Source organism: Prionailurus bengalensis, chromosome A2 (genome assembly GCF_016509475.1).
Source record: "Prionailurus bengalensis isolate Pbe53 chromosome A2, Fcat_Pben_1.1_paternal_pri, whole genome shotgun sequence".
Classification (NCBI taxonomy): Eukaryota; Metazoa; Chordata; class Mammalia; order Carnivora; family Felidae; genus Prionailurus; species Prionailurus bengalensis.
The window spans coordinates 24,923,371-24,944,421 of NC_057348.1; the positions used below are offsets into that span (position 1 = coordinate 24,923,371).

Sequence of the window (21,051 nt, forward strand, 5' to 3'; positions counted from 1 at the left end):
GAAATTCAGTACTTGTGATTGTTGCCATTTAAAAAAGAGTTACAATGCATTAGGCTTCCTGCGGAGGTCAGAGCCAGAAACAGGACAAACCCTGTACCGGACCTAGGAGTCTCTCCCCAGGTCCCCACTCCCAATTTATTTTATACCCGAATAACCCTCTCTTACAAATACGAAATACGGGAAATGTTTATTTCCTAAAAAGCTTATGTTTTTAGTTTTTCCATATTTTTGCCACCTCCACCTGAGCTGAGGCACTTCTCTGGGGGGTTCGAGTGAACTAGGGGCGGAGGGAGGAGGGTGGTGTGCCTACAACTCCAACGAACGAAGATCCCCACTACCCAAGAACGAGGGCGAAGCGCCTGATGCCAGGCTAACCCAGCGGGTCTCCACAGTGGCTTCTCCCCGGTAGAGAGAGCACCCTCCAGCACGACTAATTCTGATTGGTCTGTTCTCCCAGCTCGCCGGTATCACCGTATCCAATGGGCGTAGCGCTTGTTGAGCGGCGGAGGCAACCGGCATACACAGGGGACCTGAGCGTTCGTGGAGAGAGCGAGAGGTCAGGCCATGAACTTAGGGTAAGCTGGGGCGAGAAGGGTGGTCTCTAGCGGAGACGGGGTGAGGCTGGGTTGGCCCTTGGAATCCTTCGTGGAACACCTTCCCGGCTTGCGCCGCCTCATACGGCATTGTTCGGCTGCCTGTGGCGGAGAGGGGACCAGAGGCCCGGGACGGCGTTTGTCGCCGCCGCCGCTTTTGCACAACGTTACTGGCAGTAAATCTGTCCGGGACCTCCTTTCCGCCCTCTCATTAACCTCACGGTGGTGAGGGAAGAGAGGCGGAAAGCAGTAAGGGCAGATGGAGAGATAAAGTTTAGTGGCTTCCCGGGGAGAAATCCTGGCCCCGGCCCTGGTTTTTTTTTTTTTTTTTTTGCGCCTTTGGCGTCTCTGCAGGTTGTCGGAGCGCCCACAGGCGTTTAACGCCCGTAATGCGGGGAACCGAGTCTTGAGCAACCGATGCATTGCCAGTGCTTGGCCCCTAATAGGCCCTCATTAAGTTTGTTGAGTAAAAAGGACTGTTGCAGGGAAGTGATGGGGAAGTTCATGTTTTAAGAAGATGAAAAGTTACCAAACTCAGACTACACATCATTTAGCAAATGAATTTTGTATCCTAGAATCTGTAGAGAGAAAAATAAATAAGACAGGCTGCCCCTAAAGGAGTTTACAGTGCAGTAATACTGAACAGACGTACTTTTCGGTTTCATTCTTTTGTTTGTTGAGTTTCACGAACGCGTAAACATGGAGTATTCTAACGCTGCAACAGGGAAACTTTTAAAGTCCGTTTTCCCCCACTGTTTTAATAAAACAGGGTATTTTGATTTCCTCTACTTACCAACACTACAGTTTTGTGTTCCCAATGAGACTTTTTTTCAACCTTTCTCTTTTTCCTTGGGTGATCCCGCTGGATTTAATTTTGTCTCTTAGACATCACATTTGTCCCCATTGATGTTTATTGACCCACACTTATTCCTCCCCCACTTTTAGGAAACAGTGAATTAAATGTGGACTATTTTTATTTTCAGTGGAATTTTTATTAGGACCTTGATTTGTACAAGTTACCTTGGTAGTGTCTACCGTTAACTTTGTGCTCTTGCATAGGACATGCACAAATAAATTATAACAGCCAAAACTTATTACAGATTTATTGTTGTTATAGTAACAAAGTGTCAGTGTGCTCAAAAAGTTAGTAACAGTGGTGGCAATGTTACAGGCCACTTTCAGATTAATGATGTAGCAGGCCATAGAATGTATTAGTCATGAACAAATAGTAGTTAGATATGTTTTGCTACTTTAACTTAGGTGGAGAGTTTTGGTAACAGCATTTTTTCCAGTCTGGATTTATAAGAGTTAAATAATGGCATGATAATTGAATTCATTGCTTACCAGTAAAATACGAAGTTTCATGTTAAAGGTAATAAATTCTTTTATTATTGGAAAGTTTCAGGAATTTTCTGAGTGTTTAGTTTTATCTTGGATTGAAAAACGATTTTAATTAAAAGAATGGTTTAATATTTACAGTTCTTGTATAAATTGGGAAGAACGTATATATTTTCAAGATTCAAATGAGTATTTCATTTCTCTTTAAAACTTTGCTGTTTCTTAAAAATGACAACTTTCTTTTATTTTTCAGAGATGGTTTAAAGCTTGAAACTGAATTATTGGATGGAAAAACCAAGTTAATATTGTCTCCATATGGTATGCTGTGTTACTGGAAACCTAAAATGTTAACTTTTATATTCCTACCTAAAATTCATATGAGTTTAATGTACTTTTTGCTTATAATAGAGTAATATTTAAATGATTCTTTGCAAAAAGCTGTTTTCACTTTTTCAGATTTATTTTTAGCCAAGTAAAGTCAGATTACGTCACTGCTTACCACTCTCAGTATTTATTCATAAAACTTAAATGTCCCAGTATATTTTAATGTTTAATATGTTGCCTAATGGATAATCTGGGTGAAGTTTGTGTAATTATGTTCTGTGTATATAAAGAATGTAGTTTGAGAAAATTAAATTTGTAGTAAGACCACAGTTGCTAAAATCATTTTTACTATTAGTTTTAAAACTCAGTAAACTTTGGTAGTCCGCTCATTCATATTACTATTTTTTTTTTTCCTGATCTGTTTATAGCTTTATCTTGGAAAATAAATAGAAGTGAAATAGAAATTCTTGAACTATTCTGTAAAAGTTAGAACACTCAGGACCTAAAGTTAATGCTTCTGGGGTTAATATTTCTATTAAATACCTTCTTAAAACAATGCTAATTAAAATTTATTTTGTGACTGCCTTAGTGTGTTTTTGTTTGATGGCTCAGTAATTATTTTTTTCTTTTGTAGAATGTAAATCAAAATATTCTGTGAAGGTAAGCCAAATGACCTGACCTGTTTTTGAATGTAAAATGTGGTTTTCTTTATAGTGGTTTGAAAAGAATTCCTGTGAAATTATCATAATGGGTTTGGGATAATGATGAGGAGTTATTGTTCTCTTGCTTTCAGGCTGGTCCTTTCACAGAAATGGGATCATAATTTTTCAGTTTAAAAAGCTGTATAGAACATTTTTCTCTACATCAGTGCTGCCTAGTAAATCTTTTTGTGATGATGGAAATATTCTAAGATCATTGTTTTCTAATATGGTCGTCAGCAACTAGTCATACGTGGTTATTTAGCACTTAAAATGTGGCTAGTATGACTAAGGAAGTGAATTTTTAATTTTATTTAATTTTGAGTGCAAATTTAGTAGTTACTACACTGGACAGTGCAGTTCCTAAGATCTTTAAAAATACATATTCTTTAAAATGAGAATATTTTTCTTTTCATATTCAAATTCCATTTTCCCACATCAAAACGGTGTATCTGATTCACAGACTTACATGCATTTTGCCTTTTCCTTTAAGAGGTCGTACTTGAGCTTAATGATAATTTTCCTTTTAAATTTTTATCAGGAACCCATAGTGACTTTTTCTACAAAATACAGTACCACTTTCACAGTTTTTTGATATCATACTTTTCTTGTTCCCTATTTTTTTTCCATGTTTAGATTAATAGGAGCAGAAATTTCATCTCTTCCATAATTCACTGTAGCCCTCCTTTTTCCTTTATCATTGTAGCATCTTAAAGTCTTTTGTGTTTCTGTGAATAGAGCTCAATTTGGACGATGTGGCACTTTTCAACTCTGAGCTCTTGATGGCTTTGCTCTTTTTTCCAGGTTTGATCAAGGTGAAGTTCCTTGAGTACCGAGCATAATAATGACTTCATAAATGGGTGATGATAATCAGTAATTCCACATGTTACCAGTAAAAATTATCTCTCAGAATATGGTATATAGTTGTATACCTTGTGTGCTTTTTAAAATCACAGAATGCAAATTATATATTTTTTCCTGGTCCTGCTCTATTAAAATATTGGAACTAATTATTTTATTTGAGTCACATTAACAACTACAGCACCCCTTTTTTAGCTCTTAGATAAAAAGCTGCTTGTAATAGTTGGTTTCCATCTTCCCTTGACCTCAGTTTTCTTTCACCTGTTTCTTCTTCCATCAATGTCCTTAATGGATTTGCTTCAGTCACCACATTTTGTGAAGACATTTTATTGTCTTTTTAACCAGCCTAGAACATATGGCGATCTCCTTTCATGCCTATAATAAAATTACTAGTCTTGGACTTTTGATAGAATCATCACAAGATTCTGTTAGCAATCTAAAAATATTTTATTCTAGGATTCTTTTTTTCCAGAGTAACTATGTCTCAGTCGATGTTGATCTTAAATTATTATTCACTGTCTTGGAGCAAATTGTTTGATTTTATTCCTCTTGCTTTTGAGACTTCAAAATACTGATGATGGTAACTATATAAGGTGATGGATATGTTAATTTCCTTGATTGTGGTGACTATTTCACAGTGTATGCATTTATGAAATCATCTAGTTGTACGCCTTAAATATATACAGTTTTTAATTGTCAATTATACCTTAATAAAGCTGGGGAAAAAATTCTGATGAAACCTAAGTCTCCCTTCTAGATTGATTTTACTTTAAGGAGCTTCTCTTCCCTTATTTATAGGGGTTGCTGAGATCTTCCTCATTTCTTTCTTTGCTCCTCACAGAAGGTAAAATACAAAGATAGTAGTACTTGTCTTTTTTTTTTTTTTTTTTTTTTTTTTGCTTAAATCTGTTTTTAATTTCCCAAATCTCATTCAGCTTTATGTTGGATTCTCTTTTCCATAAGTTATTCATGAATTCTCTCTTCATAGTGTTTTTCTTCTACTGGGAGAAGCTCCTGAGTGACTACAACACCTACCTACAGTTCTGGTTTTCCCTTTCCTCATAGGTTGAATTACTGTCATTGTCATAGTGTGCTCTTTATTTTTTTTTATTTTTTAAATTTTTTTAATAATTTTTTTTTTAATTTATTTTTGCGACAGAGAGAGACAGAGCATGAGCAGGGGAGGGGCAGAGAGAGAGGGAGACACAGAATCGGAAGCAGGCTCCAGGCTCTGAGCTGTCAGCACAGATCCTGATGCGGGGCTCGAACCCACAGACTGTGAGATGATGACCTGAGCCGAAGTCGGACGCTAAACCGACTGAGCCACCCAGGCGCCCCATAGTGTGCTCTTTAAACACAGCTGAACTCTCATCTCGTCATGATTAAGTTTAACACCTCTGTGGTCCGAGTACTTTTTAAATTTTTCAAAATCCCTTCTGCATTTTTTTTAAATCCGTGGTAAGGAATATGAAGTTAAAGGTGGTTACCAGTTTAATTTCTTAAGCTTTTAGGAAGAGAAATGAAAGAAATGTTAATGATTCAGTGTCATGAGTAATTTATAAATTCTAAACTCTTATACTCGGGCACCTGGGTTGCTCAGTTGATTAAATGTCTGACTCTTTGGCTCAGGTCATGATCACTTGATTCGTGGGATTGAGCCCTGCATTGGGCTCTGCACTGACAGTGTGGAACCTGGTTAGGATTCTCTTTCTCTCACTCTCTCTGCCCCTCCCCTGCTCTCTCTCAAAATAAATGAATAAACTTCTAAACTCTTACACTTAAAATTGTCACTTGGGCGCCTGGGTGGCTCTGTTGGTTGTGTCTGACTTTGGCTCAGGCCATTATCTTGAGGTTTGTGAGTTCGAGCCCCAGGTCAGGCTCTGTACTGACAGCTCATAGCCTAGAGCCTGCTTCAGGTTCTCTGTCTTGCTCTCTGTCTGCCCCTGCCCTGCTTGCACTTTGTCTCTCTCTCTCTCAAAAACAAACATTAAAAAAAATTGTCACACGTATTAGTTGAAATATAAAACATTAAAAAATTTTTTTCATAGGTATTTCTACATGTGAGAAGCAGAATGGTGTCATGCAAAAGGATATACACAATATTAGTGTTAAGTAGCACATTTTATATCTTAAAATGTTACTTTTCTCTGATTCTTTCTAGCTTTGGCATCCTGGCCCCATATAAATGATAAAGTCAGCCAGTACTAAACAAATTCATTGGACATTGTATTATGAAAAATATTGATAGAATTAAAACTAGTTAAAAAACAATTTGGCTATGTAAAAATTTTGACATGAAAACTTGATCTGTTTTGATCTATTAAAATTCACATAATCCAGTAAACACTTGGAATTATTTGGTCTAGATTGCTTTTTCTTAATAAGTAACCTGAACATAATTGAATGTTTATTTGGTAGTTCATGATCTTTTGCTGCTTCCATTTATTGGTTTTGTTATTTTTTTTTTCCTCCCCTGCCATTTAGCTACAAAAAATAATCAGAATTGAGCTGAGGATATATTGACCTCATGCCACATCATTGCCCTTCCTGCCCACCCCCCTACCCCCATTTTATTAAATATTTTTAGAAGATTTTTTGGTCTATTTTTTTTTGTAAGTGAAATTTTGCAGGATAATTCTATTTAAATTAGATCGTCAATTAGTAAGTTTTTATTTAACAAGGATTTACTGAAGATTTAAAATTCTAGTAGAGTGCCATTCTTGGCTTTATTTCTTCTGTGATTGAAAGAAAGGAAATGAGCAAAACCTGGTCCTTGTGTTTTGGAAGTGAGGGTGTCAGGTAAATAACTATATTACAAGTAGAATATGATGTGTACTATAGTAGGATAATGTATACCACAGTAGGGTTATAAAAGGCAGACAACACTGCAAAGAGCAGCTCTTTGTGGTTTGAGGAGACCAGGGAATGCTTCATAAACGAGGTGACATTTTAATTAGAACTTAAAAGATCAGGCAGATATTTATAGGTAAAGAGGTAGGGGAGTGTATTCTAAGTTCAGAGAAAATACTGGGCACAATACCAAGATAGAAAGCCTAATTTGCATTTGGGGAATAGTGTGTATCTCAGGGAAGTATAGAACATAAAGCTTAGGGGAGGGTTTAGTCTTAAAGAGTTTAATTTTTTTTTAATTTTATTTATTTTGAGAGCATGAGTAGGGGAGGGGGCAGAGACAGATGGAGAGAGAGAATCCCAAGCAGGCTCTGCGCCATCAGTGCAAGAGTCCGATGCAGAGCCCGATCTCATGAACTGAGATCGTGACCTGAGCTGAAGTCAGGAGTCAGATGCTTAACAGACTGAGACAGCCAGGCACCCTTTAAAGAGTTTAAATATATACTTAAAGAATTTGAACTTCTTGATTTGTATGTAGGGAGCATTAAAGTATTTTTGAAAAGTGGAGTAGATACGGTATAATTTGTGTTGTAGGATAGGGCTTCGGACAGCCCTACAAAGGACAGATTGTAACTGAGAGACCATAGTTATGGGCCAAATATGGTCCAGGGAGAGTCATAAGTTCTTGAACATGGGTGGTGGCTAGTGAAATGGTAAAAAGGGGACAAATGACTTCAAGATATGTTAATGGCATGCACTGCACTTAGTTTGAATGAGCAACTGATTAGAGAAACAAAATGCTCAACTATTAGTGACCAAAAAAAGGCCCATATGAGTCAAAGAAGGGTGAGAAAGTAGGAGCTGTAGTTGGAGTCTGAGGTGGTAGGGCTCAGCTGTATAAGCTACATGCAGTCTGCTAATAATTTGCTTATTCCACACAATGGTTTTCAAAAACTAGAGTGAATTGCCAGTATCTAAACATTGGAGAGTTTAATGTAAAATCTGTCATTTTTGGTTCTCTTGAAATACTGGATTCCTGTTTGGCAGTGTAGGCTGGTTCTGATGGTGACTGCCTCCTTTAGGTGGAAAAATGCTTTTCAACTCATCTTGTTTCCTACCTAGCCTAATTTACAGTATGTATTCAAGTTTGCCATTTCTCAGAGAATTAGTTATATTAAAATAGCCACAGGGATGAGAGGATAAAAGGCATTTTACATTGTGGTACCAATTACATTGGTATTATCAAAAGCCTGAAGCTAGGAGCAAATAGGATTTGGATGAGGTGAAGAGAATAACAGATCTGTGGCTGATACTACAGGTACATTTTGAAAAGTCAGGTGAAATGTGAATGGCTAATTGGTTTAAGTGTGGTTGTATATTATATAAGTTACTGAAAGACCAGGAGAGTTGGGATATGATAAGCCGGGTGAAAGTCGTGGGGCATCTGCCCTACTGTTTGACAGCAAATATCTTCTTCATTTTTACACCTCTAGTGCTTTTCTGTATTGGTGAGCACATAAAAAGCAACAGTTAATAGTGACTAAATGAGTGTTGAATTACTTTCGGTTAATTGGATTTACTGAAATGTATAATGGATTAATAGAGGAAAGGTATGAATTAGGCAGACTGTAATCTAGTAGTGTGGTAATGAAAACCTGAATTTAGGCTTATCATCATGTAAATGGTGAGAAAAAGATTTGAAAGGAAGAAATGACCAATACTTGTTTATAAGCCAAAGAAGACCATGAAAGAGGATAAAGTTAAAGATGACTCCATGCTTACTGGTCTGAGAGATTAGGACAACAGTGCCACAGAAATAGGATATTTTGGAAAGGGGAATAAATATGGGGGAGAGAGATAATTCAGTCTTTAAAATAGCGTAGTTGAGGGTAGTCAACAAAAAATTCACTCAACACCTATTTTGTTCCACTCATTGTTCTGTACTGGAGCTATACAGTGGACAAAGTATAAAAAATCTCTGCCCTAGGGAGTTTACATTGGAAACGAATAGAGGCACTTGGGGTGGCTCAGTCAGTTAAGCATCCAACTTCAGCTCAGATCATAATCTCACAGTTCGTGGGTCCGAGTGCTGCTTCGGGCTCTGTGCTGACAGCGCGGAGCCTGGAACCTGCTTCTGGTTCTGTCTCCCTGTCTCTCTGCCCCTCCCCTGCTCACGCTCTGTCTCAAAAATAAACATTAAAAAAAGAAGATTGCGTTGAATGGGCATACAGTAAGCAAAATATACAATGTCACAAGATGAAAAGTGCTATAGGGAAAAAGAGAAAGGGAAGAGGCACAGTCACTTTAGGGGCACAGCAGTCTTTGGAAAAGGAAGTGTTAGGTAGGTGAGAGAGTGAGGGAGAACAGGAAACCTGCAAATTTAAATCAGTTGGTCAGAGAAGACCTCACTGAGCCAGTGATGTTGGAGCAAAGATTTGAAGGAGGTGAGTACATAAACCATGAGGTCTTCGAAGAATGGCCCAGGTAGAGGGATTGACTAATGCTGAGGCCTGAAATTAGGAGAGTCTTATTCAAGGAATAAGAAGCCCACGTGTCTGGAGGCTAAGACAAAATGAGATCAGAGAGATCAGGTAAGGGGATAAAATGTGAAGCATGTGCAGATCATTAGGTCAGAGTAAGAAGTTCAGTTTTCTTCCTAAGTAAGATAGGAAGGCCTTAGAAGCTTTTGAAAAAAGTGACATGATGTGACTTTACCTACTAAGGTACCCTGTGGCTGCTGTGCTGAGCACAGACTGGGAAGTGAAGGCAGAAGTAGGAAAAGCAGGCTTTTAGAAATTCAGGCAAGAGCATTATAATGGCTTGGAGTAGAGGGCACAAGAAATGTTCAGGAGTGGTCAGATTCAGGATATATTTTGAAGATGGAGCAAAACAAGGTTTGATGACAAGTGTGGCATATGAGAGATAATTCCAAAATTTTTGGCATGGGTAGCTTCCTCTGAAAGGAGGAAGTTATTTAGGGGCATGTGGGAGATCAAGAGTTTGATTTGGGGCTTGCTGAGGCTTTTTTTTTTTTTTTTTTTTTGTAATTAAAGACAATTTTATTTGATCCTATCCAATCTGTGTGTGCACATATACACAGTCCATAGCAGACTTTGCAGGAATGTATATATTTCATTAAATGATAAATATGAGAACGTTTGGAAGTCCTGTGTATAATGTACTTTTGTCACTGTGAATTCTTTTCATAGGTTATGTGGGGCATGCCGAGTTTTAAATGGCTATTAGAAACCCAGTGGAAGTGTTTGGATAGACAGATGGAACCTTAAGTTAGGGGAGAGTTCCATGCTGGAGACAAATTTGGGAGTCCTCAGTATATGGGTAATATTTAGAGCCACAAGGGTAAAAGAAATTAGCAAGTGAATGAGGTAACTTAGAGAAGAGATCCTGGGACTGAGCAACTTTAAGAGGTCTGGGGGAAAGGAGCAGCAAGAACCAGGATTGTGGAGTCCTGGAAGTGAAGTAGAGAAAGTGATTCAAAGTGGAAGGAGTTGGGGCCCCTGGGTGGCTCAGTTGGCTGAGCATCGGACTTTTCAGCTCATGATCTCACAGTTTGTGAATTTGAGCCCCATGTCGGACTCTGTGCTGACAGATCAGAGCCTGGAGCCTGCTTCGGTCTCTCGTCTCTCTGCTTCTCCCCTACTCATGCTCTGTGTCTCTCAAAAATAAATATTAAATTTTTTTTAAGTATTCAAAATAGAAGGAATAATCAACTGTGTCACATGCTGATAATAATGTTAGGATGAGGATCTGAGAATCAGTCACTGGATTTGCAACATAAAAGTTATTAGTGACCTTGATGAGTTTTAGTGGAGTCGTGTGGGTGAAAGCTTGTTGGGAATGGGATTATGGGAGATGAGAGGAGAAAGTGGAATCATGTATTTTTTTTTTTTTTAATTTTTTTTTTCAACGTTTATTTATTTTTGGGACAGAGAGAGACAGAGCATGAACGGGGGAGGGGCAGAGAGAGAGGGAGACACAGAATCGGAAACTGGCTCCAGGCTCTGAGCCATCAGCCCAGAGCCCGACGCGGGGCTCGAACTCACGGACTGCGAGATCGTGACCTGGCTGAAGTCAGACGCTTAACTGACTGCGCCACCCAGGCGCCCCGAATCATGTATTTTTTAAGGTGATAAAAAATGATGTGATCCAGCAGAAAAGAAACAGTTGATTCAGGAGAAAGCAAAGAATTGCTGGAGAAAGATCCCTGAGAACGGGTTATATGAATATGTATGAATAACAGGAGTACAAGCAGGTTTGCATGACTATTGATGCTGGTACAGATTTGGTGGTAGAAATTTCTTGAAGTTTTTTCAGAATGCTTCTCTATAAGATTTTTAGTGAAATATTGATCAAGATTTTCAGCTGAGAATAAGTTATGAAAGAAAGTGTTAGGAATTTGGGAAAGAGGAGAAAGTTGAAATTGTTAAGAGTAAATGAATTTGGGAAATGTTTGACTGTAGGGTAGCATGTTGTTTGGGCTATGTATTTAAGGTGAAACTAAATATTGTGGCTTGGTATTTTTCTTCCTGAGTAGTGCAGGCACAAAGTAGGTGATGAAGAGTTAGATTTTACCAGTTTGGGGATTTGCAAAGTGTGTGTCAGAGCAGGAGTTGGGAATGGAAGGCAATGGTGGTTTTGGTTGATTGTGGAATTTAAGGAAGGAAATGAGGACAAGAGGAAGGTAGTAGAATCAATAGATTATAGATCCCAGATGAGTTAAAGAATTATCAGAATTGGGATATGCAAGGAGAGTGTTGGTCATTGTGCCGTGATTGAAATTGAGATTATGGAGGGATTGCAAGTTAGGAGTAACAAGGTCAATATAAGATATCACTATGGGAATGAGTAACCGAGGTAGCTTGGAGGACAAGAGTAGAAAAACCGAGTTAAGGAAATGAGAGGCCAGGGAATTGGAAAAATGATCTATGTGGATATGAAAGCACTAATAATTAAGACAGGAGTTACGCTAGAGGGATGTCGACCCACAAGTTAAGTTATTCAAGGCGTAACTAACCTAAGTTACTAATGCACAGGTCTATAGATACCTATAAAGAAAATTGGTAGTATGAGTGGTATAATCATGACATGAGATTCCAAGCTGGAGTAGAATGGAGATATTCTACAACAGCTAGAATGAAAATTCTTCTGTATTCATTATCTTGAAATAAAATAATTTCCAGTTGTTGATGAAGCTTTCAAGTAGATTTGCAAAGGTTAAATGTTATTTTCTCATGGATATAATCTTTTAACAGCAAAATGGAAAAAAAATTTAGAAGCCTGACATCACAGACAATATAAATAAAGATAATTGTTTGATTTTTTCATGGGCTGTTATAAAGTATAAATTTCTCGTGTTTTAACAGATGGGAAATAAGACCAAGATTGCAAAATGTCCATTAAGAACAAAACAAACTGGATACATTCTAAAATCAACACAAAATACTTGTATCAAGAGTGGAAAACTTTTGCAAAAGAAGAGAATGGGTTCAGAAACTTCACAGGCAAAAGGTGAAAAAAATAGTATGACTTTTTCACCCACTAAGGATTTATGCAAGCAGTATGTAGATAAAGACTGTCTTTATGTCCAGAAAGAGATTTTACCTGCCACCCCCAATATACAGAAGACTAGAAACACCATAAATACATCTATAGTATCTAAAGAGAAGCTTTGCCAAAAACACATCACAGCTGAAAATATGAAGAGCAGTTTGGTGTGTCTAACACAAGACCAACTACAACAGATTTTGATGACTGTGAACCAAGGGAATGGATCTATTTCCCTGATTGAAAATGGAAAGGAGGAAACATGTAAGGTTTTTTTTTGAAGTTTTAATTAATATTAACTTTACCAATATGTACTTGTTTTCAAATTTCTCATTCATTGGATTTGATATAACTGTGCCTCTTAAATTCTAAGTTACTGTGTAACAATCTTTTAAAATAATTATTCTTTTAGAGAACAGTTTTCTCATGCAGAATTACTTGTATAGTTATAATGTGCCACATTTTAAGGTTAATGCTCAAAACACAGTACAATCATGGTACCATAGCCTTAAGAAACCCAATTCTGTGGACTCTAGAGTAAAAAAGCTATGGTACTTATTTTAGAATATAGAAGGCTCTACTTACATTAACAATAATTATATTAAATGTTTTAAAAGACCACTATAGAATTTCTAGTGAAAATTGAGGGAAACTTTACTTTGAATATTTGACTTGAGTTGCTGAAAAGATTTTTTCCTGGCTCCTGCATTTTGCCTTCTTTCACCCTTAATCTACGTTGAGGATTGGCAGCACTATCTTTTTAACCAATGTAAAACATAGATTTGGAAGGAGTAGTAGAGTGTCACATGTCTTCTGTTTCATTAGGGCATTGTGTTATGTTTTTAAAAGCCTTCCAGTTTCAGCTTTGAGCTAAGGAATTAATATGAGTAGAAATATCATTCAAATTTTGTTAGGCGATAATGAAATAAATTAAAATTAACAGTCACCAGAAAGAGGCCCCACAACTGACTTGGGGACAAGTTGGAGTAATTTACCTTCTCTTGGTCTAGATTATTCTTTGTAAAATGAGGGAGCTGGGTCTTTAGAGGCTAGAATTGTAGCCTAGAGAACAAAAAATAAAAACTTACTATGCATAGTGAGAGATAACATCAACAAAGTTGAAGGCAGAATTTGTCTAATCATGTATTGACCTGCATATTAAATATGCTTTCTCTTCACTGGGAAAACTAGCACATTGAGGAAGAATTAGAACAGTGTTTGAGCCAAGCATAGGAACCTGTATAAAACATTTGTAACAGATATAACAGAGGCATAGAGACAGTGGTCCATAATAAAGTTTTCCATTGATTTCCCAGCTAAATGAGAAAAATAAGGACAAGGTAATGAGTTTTTCATAAAGCTGTTTGCATTTATTCTCCTTTAAGTTGTGATTTGTATTATATTATTTGTAAAAATATTATCAACAGGAGTAAATGGAGGGTTTTTGTTGTTGTTGCTTGTTTGTTTTCATATTTGACACGAGATTATATAGATCTTCTGGACCATTTAACCGCTGGGCTCAGTTTCCTTTTTTGACAAAAGGGAACGATAATACCTACTGAAGGATTGCTGTGAGAGGTAATTACTTTGGTAATGTTAAGGCAGTATTTTTAAAGTGTGTAGCAGTATGCCAAGATAAGGTATTGTAATATGTGTAATTTTAGTGTTAATTTTAAAACATGCATTTTTACTCCCTAGGTCGGGGCAGTCTACATTTAAACAATATTTCTAATCAGCCAAATGACGAAAACGTTATGGGAGTACTCCAAAAAACTGAGGCTCTTTCATCTGTCCTAGATGAAAGTAAATCTGTTTTAAATAAAAATCAAGAGACGTCTAAGCAGTATAAACAGAAAATTGCCATGTATGTAACTCCTATATGTTATTGTGGGGTCATCTGGTGAAAATGGTTCTGCTTTTCCTTGACTTGCATGTGAAATATTTACTGTGAAAACTGTGAGCTGTTTAAAAGTTTATTACTTAATTTTTATGGGTAACTTGTATAGAAACACATAATAAGGTTTCTGTTATTTTTTGTGTTAGAGAGAATGCATGGAAACCAGCTGACATATTCAGTACCCTGGGGGAAAGAGAACGTGATAGAAGTTTGTTGGAAGCAAAAAAAGCCCAGTGGAGGAAAGAGCTTGGTAGGTAATTATTATACCTGTTATTATTATAGATTAGGTTGTGTCTTTTTGTCTACCCAGTGTGCACCAAAAGACCAGAGGTGAGCGATGAGCATTAATATCATTAGTATCATTCTGGAGCTCAAAGATTCCTAAACTTTTCTTGGTTCCTGAGAATCCATTTTCATATTTTTCTATTGTAGAAACCCTATGCATTTAATGGTTTTATTTAAAAATAATTGGGTTCGGGGCACCTGGGTGACTCAGTCGGTTAGGCGTCTGACTTTGGCTCAGGGCATGATGTCATAGTCCATGAGTTCGAGCCCCGTGCCGGGCTCTGTGCTGACAGCTCAGAGCTTGGAGCCTGCTTTGGATTCTATGTCTGTCTGTCTGTCTGTCTGTCTCTCTCTCTCTCTCTCTGCCCCTCCCCTGCTTGCACTCTGTCTGTCTGTCTGTCTCTCACTCTCAAAATAAATAAACATTAAAAAAAAAAATAAAAAAAAAGTAAAAGCATAGAGATGGGCTTCATCTTCCACTCAACTAGAAAGTCCTGTGAGGCAGTCATATCGCTGATGAGACAGGTGATATAGAAAAAGAGATAAGCAGAAGAAATTGGGAATGAATTATTTATGTTGGAAGTCAAAGTAGCAGAAGTTTGAAGAAATTAAATGTATGCTAACAGTATCTGAAGGTCTGGAGATTCGTTTTGTCTTTATATCATAATTTCAGCTTTAAATATTTTCTTTCTTTTTTTAAAATTTTTTTTTTCAACGTTTTTATTTATTTTTGGGACAGAGAGAGACCGAGCATGAACGGGGGAGGGGCAGAGAGAGAGGGAGACACAGAATCCGAAGCAGGCTCCAGGCTCCGAGCCATCAGCCCAGAGCCTGATGCGGGGCTCGAACTCACGGAGCGCGAGATCGTGACCTGGCTGAAGTCGGACGCTTAACCGACTGCGCCACCCAGGCGCCCCTAAATATTTTCTTTCAATACACATTTTGCTTATCAGACTGTAACACCAAACTTCTGAAGTAAGATGGAACTGCTTGGAAATGACTAAAGTGTTTTATGTTTTATTACCTAAAAAGAGTTTACTTTCTTCTACTGTTAAGAAAGCACCTTTCTCTTTGTTAAAGTCCTGCTTTCATTAATTTTCTTGAAATTTAGATTTATACATCTCTGAATCTTTTTAAAGTTTATTTTTGAGAGAGAGACAACATGAGTGGGGAGGGGCAGAGAGAGAGGGAGACAGAGAATCCCAAGTAGGCTCTGCACTGTCAGTGTGGAGCCTGACGTGGGGCTTGAACTCGTGAGACCATGAGACCATGACCTGAGCCAAAACCAAGAGTCGGGTGTTTAACCGACTGAGCCACCCAGGTGCTCCTATACATCCCTGAATTTTTAAGAACTATTGATTTGGGACCTTGTTGTTATATTAGTTTGTTAGATACAAGATTTTGTTTTTTCACTTTTCAGCAGTTATGAATAATAATGGCATTTATTACATACTTACTTTGTGCTAGGTCCTATACTGAAATAGGCACTATTCTCATTTTACAAAAGAAGAAACTGAGTTTTAGAAAGGTGAACAGCGATTTGCCCCGTTACACAGATAGGAAGTGGTTGAACTAGGATTCGCTTACAGGGTTCTCTGAATCCAGAGGTCTCACTTTTCAATCTCTTTGTAATACCTGAGTGAACATTATAGGAAAGTAGAACTTCAGAATAATTAGCATGTTATAAAATACGTTCTGAAAAAATTGCTTTTTATTGCCAATTGTGATAAACATTTTTACATCCATCTGTGCCATACATAAGTTTGGTTCTGGTTAAATGTTTTCTTTTATTCCATATTTCTTAAAATTCTTCTCTGTTTTGTGAGGTAATCTCCCTAAAAAACAGTTTTGATTAGATCTGTGTTGGAATCTGCACTCTTTAAGAAGGTCATGATTTGTTTACATGATTTTTTTTTTACATTTTTTATACATTTTTTTTAAAAAGGACATTATTTACAGATGAACAGGTTGCTTTAAAGAAGAAAGAAAAAGAAGCTTCTGAAAAATGGAACAATCCTTGGAAAAAATTTGAAAGTGATAAAAGAGTATGGGAAAAATTTCAAATTCTTGACCAGTCTAAGGTAAGAGTATAAAAATGAAGCATTTTTAGAATATGAGACATCTTAATTTTACTTAAAAAAAAAATTTTTTTTTTTTTAACGTTTATTTATTCTTGAGACAGAGAGAGACAGAGCATGAATGGGGGAGGGTCAGAGAGAGAGGGAGACACAGAATCCGAAACAGGCTCCAGGTTCTGAGCGGTCAGCACAGAGCCTGACGCGGGGCTCGAACCCACGGACCGCGAGATCATGACCTGAGCCGAAGTCGGATGCTCAACCAACTGAGCCACCCAGGCGCCCCTACTTTTTTAAATTCTAAGCCATGTTCATATCATAAAGCTTTTTAAAAAAAATTATTTTTCATGTTATTTTATCTCATTCATTCATTCATTCATTCCGTTAGTAGGCTTCATGCACAGCATGGAGCCCAATGTGGGGCTTGAACTCACAAGAGTTCAAGACCTGAGCTAAGACCTGAGCTAAGATTAAGAGTTGGATGCTTAACTGACTGAGCCATCCAGGCACCTCTCATATCTTATTTTAGAACAATTTTATTTTGAATTTAATTATGACCTCAACTAGGTTCTATTTGCATTCTGTAAATTGTCTTACTATATAGATGAGTGTAGAGGCCTGAGGCACCTCCTTCAGGCTCCTGTAAAAGAGCTCTGCATTTTTTTAGGTGACCACAAAACACTGCCAGTGACCATGTGGTATCCACCACAAGGTTATGTCAAACATAAGTATATACCAGGTGTCCCTTAAGTAGTGTTTTAGTGACCTTTAAATTTTGCCTAGGTTTAATATTATATAAAGAAAGTGTCCTTGTGTTTTCTCTTTGTTTTTAGACTTGTGCTAGCTCTTCTAGCATTCTGTCACAGTCTCCTTGTCAGGTAACAGTGGTCCAGGATGATGGGCACCCACTAATTAGAGTTGGTCAAATTTTAGAGGTAAGTGCCATTACTTTGAATATATAAGCCTTTTAGTACTTGATCTCTATTTTCCTTGAAGGAGTGAATCTAAATATTTTTATTTTATTTTAATTAACAGTTAATTTTTACTGAGTGCATTATGCTCCTTAAATTTAAAAAAATATGAACTTTTCTTTTTTATATATATATATAATAATTTTTCTTTCCTAGTGAACGTTTACAGTTTAACAAATGTGTTCTGAAAATAATGCAGTAACCTAAAGGGATGATTCTGGTGGTAGACGTTTTCGGCACTGGTAGATTTCTTATAGAACCCCTCCAGGTTAGATTGTGTGGCTTCCATGGCTGTTTGTTCTGCTCCATATAGGGCTGACTTGCCTATATCAAAGAGTTCTATAGTTGTTGATAATTTTACATTAACAAAAGGAATGAAATCTGAATTGTATTTTTCCACATTCCCAAAAGTACTTTGACTGTTGAAAGGCAATAGTCTTGATAGAAGGCATTTTACAAAAATCTTAGTTTTAAAGGATAATTTTAAGTGTAAAGTTAAAGTGTAAAGTTTAAAAATTGATACATGCAGGGGCGCCTGGGTGGCTCAGTTGGTTGAGTGTCCGACTCTAGGTTTTGGCTCAGGTCACAATTTCCTGGTTAGTGAGATCTGTGCTGACAGCACATAGCCTGCTTGGGATTTTCTCTCTCAGCCCCTCCCCAACTTGTGTGTGCACTCTGTCAAAAACAAAATACTTTGATGCATGCAGATATTACTAAAAATTACAACTAAAACTGTTCATGAAATTGGTAAGAATTAGTTGTTAGCTTATTTACAGTTCAACATTAGCATTGAAGTATCTTTAATACTAAAAATGGTAAGGTATTTTCAGTTACCAAAAAAATTTAGATTGAAATGTTAGTATATCATTTCTTATTGCTTAATTTGTACTATTTTTAGGTCATTTATTATCTGAGAGTAATTTATACTATGATTATTTTCTTAAATTTTTTTAAATGTTTATTTATTTATTTATTTATTTTTTAATTTTTTTTTTTTTTCAACGTTTATTTATTTTTGGGACAGAGAGAGACAGAGCATGAACGGGGGAGGGGCAGAGAGAGAGGGAGACACAGAATCGGAAACAGGCTCCAGGCTCCGAGCCATCAGCCCAGAGCCCGACGCGGGGCTCGAACTCACGGACCGCGAGATCGTGACCTGGCTGAAGTCGGTCGCTTAACCGACTGTGCCACCCAGGCGCCCCTAGCCTCAACTTTTTTGAGAACATCTCACCCCCATGCAGACTTGGCTTTCCCTAATCACTACTCCTTGCTGGGAAACCTCTTAAGTGAAGGAAGTATATTCAAATGCATTCTTTAACATGGGGAAGAAAGGGAGGTTATCATTCTGCTAAGTTTCTTAATGCTACCACCATACTATAGTTCTGCATTTGGCCAATAAAAAATTATATGTTTTTTCCTTTTTAACCTTTTTTTTTGTGGTAAAATACACAAAACATAGAATTTACCATTTTGATCATTTTTAAGTGTACATGTAGAGGGATTCAGTACATTCATTTTGTCAGTCAACCATTGCCGCTGTCCACCTCCAGAATTTTTTCATCATTCCAAACTGAAACTATCCATTACAGTCACTCCCCATTTTTCCCTCCCCCTAGCCCCTGGCAGCCATTCTAATTTGTCTATGAATTTGACTATTCTAGATACTTTAAGTGGAATCACGTAATATTTGCTCTTTTGTGTCTGACATACTTCATTTATACTGTTTTCAGGGTTCATCCGTGTTATAGCATGTATCAGAGTCTCATTCCTTTTTAAGGCTAAATAATATTTCATTGTATTTATAATACTGCATTTTGTTCATCCATCCAAATGTTGATGGATATTTGAGTTGTTACCCCTTTTTGGCTATTGTGGAATAATGCTGCAATGAACATTGGTGTACAGACAATCTCTTTGAGGCTCTACTCTCAGTTCTTTTGGGTAGATACCCATATGTGGAATTGCTGCATCGTATGATAATTTTATATTTAATTTTTTGTTAGGTTTTACCAGTTTTAATTTGGTAATTTTATATTTAACTGTATTGTTTGCCATAGTTGTTCTACCATTGCACATTTCCATCAGCAGTGCACAAGGATTCTAATTTCGCCACATCCTCACCGACTTTTTTGTAATAACTGACCTAATAGGCGTGAAGTGGTAGCTCATTGTAATTTTGGTTTACATTTCCTTAATGATTAGTGATGTTGAACATTTTTTTCATATGCTTGTTGGCCATCTGTGTATCTTCTTTGGAGGGATGTCAAGTTTTGTGCCCATTTTTGAATTGGGTTTTTCTTGTCGTTGAGTTGTAGGCATTCTTTATTCTGGGTATTAATACCTGATCCGATGTATGATTTGTACCATTCTTTATGTTGCCTTTTCACTTTCTTGATAGAGCCTTTTGATGCACAAAAGTTTTTAATTTTGATGAACTCCATTTTATCTGTTTTTTTTTCCTTTGTTGCCTGTGCTTTTTGTCTCCTATCCAAGAAACCATTGCCAAATCTGATACAGAACTTTTCCCCTATGTTTTCTTCTAAGATTTTTGTAGTTTCAGTTCTTATGTTTAGGTCCTTGATTCACTTGGAGTTAATTTTTGTATATAGTGTAAGATAAGGGTCCAGTTTTATTCTTTCACATATTTTGCATTGGTATCCAGTTTTCTCAGCACCATTTATTTGAAAAGATTGTCCTTGATGGTCAATCATGATGACTCAATGATGGTCAAAAATCATGTGACTGTAAATGCAAGAGTTTAATTCTGGGCACTCCATTCCATTGTTCTGTATGTCTCTTTATGTCACTGTCTCACTCTTTTAATTGTCCAATCTTTGTAGTAGGTTTTGAAAGCATGAAGTGTGAATTCTCCAGTTTTGTTCGTTTTTAAGATTGTTGTAGCTCTTCAGGCTTTCTTGAGATACCATAGGAATCTTAGGGTGGATTTTTCTATTTCTGCAAAATGCATCAAGTTTTTCATAGTGGTTGTGTTGAATCTGTAGATCACTTTAGGTAATTTTGACAATATTAAGTTTTCTGATTTGATGAACACAGAGTATCTTTCCATTTATTTGTGCCTTCTTTAATTTCCCTCAGCAGTGTTTTACAGTTTTCAGTGTACACATCTTTTGCCTTCTTATTCCTAGGTATTTTATTTTTGGTGCTATGATACATGGAATTGTTTTCTTTTCTTTCTTTCTTTCTTTCTTTCTTTCTTTCTTTCTTTCTTTCTTTCCTTCTTTCAAGTTTCTTTGCTTATTTTGAGAGAGAGAGAGAACATGTGGGAGGGGCAGAGAGAGAGAGAGAGAATCCCAGGCAGCCTCTGCATCATCAGCACAGAGCAGAGCCCGTGCTTGTAAGAACAGCAAGTTGGTCCTAAGTAACATATATCAGGTGCCTTGTCCAACAGTTGGGAAATATTTTTCTCAGGCACACATGGATATTTACAAAAAGTGATTTGTGTTAGGCCATAAAGAAAGGCTCAGATAAAATTTAAATAGCTATTTTACAGTGATGTCTGACTACAAGTAACTTAGAAGTTTTAGAGATTTAAAAAAAGATTTTTTTTTTTTTAACATTTATTCATTTTTGAGA

The 21,051-nt window shown here is 36.9% G+C and overlaps 1 protein-coding gene across 8 annotated transcripts in view; it reads left to right on the forward strand.

Moving 5' to 3' along the window:
* The first annotated feature begins 488 nt into the window (after positions 1-488).
* CCDC66 (coiled-coil domain containing 66) overlaps positions 489-21,051 on the forward strand; it is a 50,080-nt gene continuing 29,517 nt past the window's right edge. The window contains exons 1-8 of one of the 8 annotated variants that reach the window (XM_043587690.1): positions 489-575; positions 2,185-2,249; positions 2,890-2,915; positions 12,049-12,493; positions 13,928-14,093; positions 14,273-14,380; positions 16,357-16,492; positions 17,320-17,421. In XM_043587690.1, the coding sequence (XP_043443625.1) occupies positions 565-575; positions 2,185-2,249; positions 2,890-2,915; positions 12,049-12,493; positions 13,928-14,093; positions 14,273-14,380; positions 16,357-16,492; positions 17,320-17,421 (1,059 nt within the window). In that variant the 5' untranslated portion in view covers positions 489-564. Of the gene's footprint in view, positions 576-2,184; positions 2,250-2,889; positions 2,916-4,612; positions 4,659-12,048; positions 12,494-13,927; positions 14,094-14,272; positions 14,381-16,356; positions 16,493-17,319; positions 17,422-21,051 lie in introns of those variants that run through there. The other 7 variants (XM_043587692.1, XM_043587698.1, XM_043587693.1 and 4 more) reach the window with 7 other exon arrangements.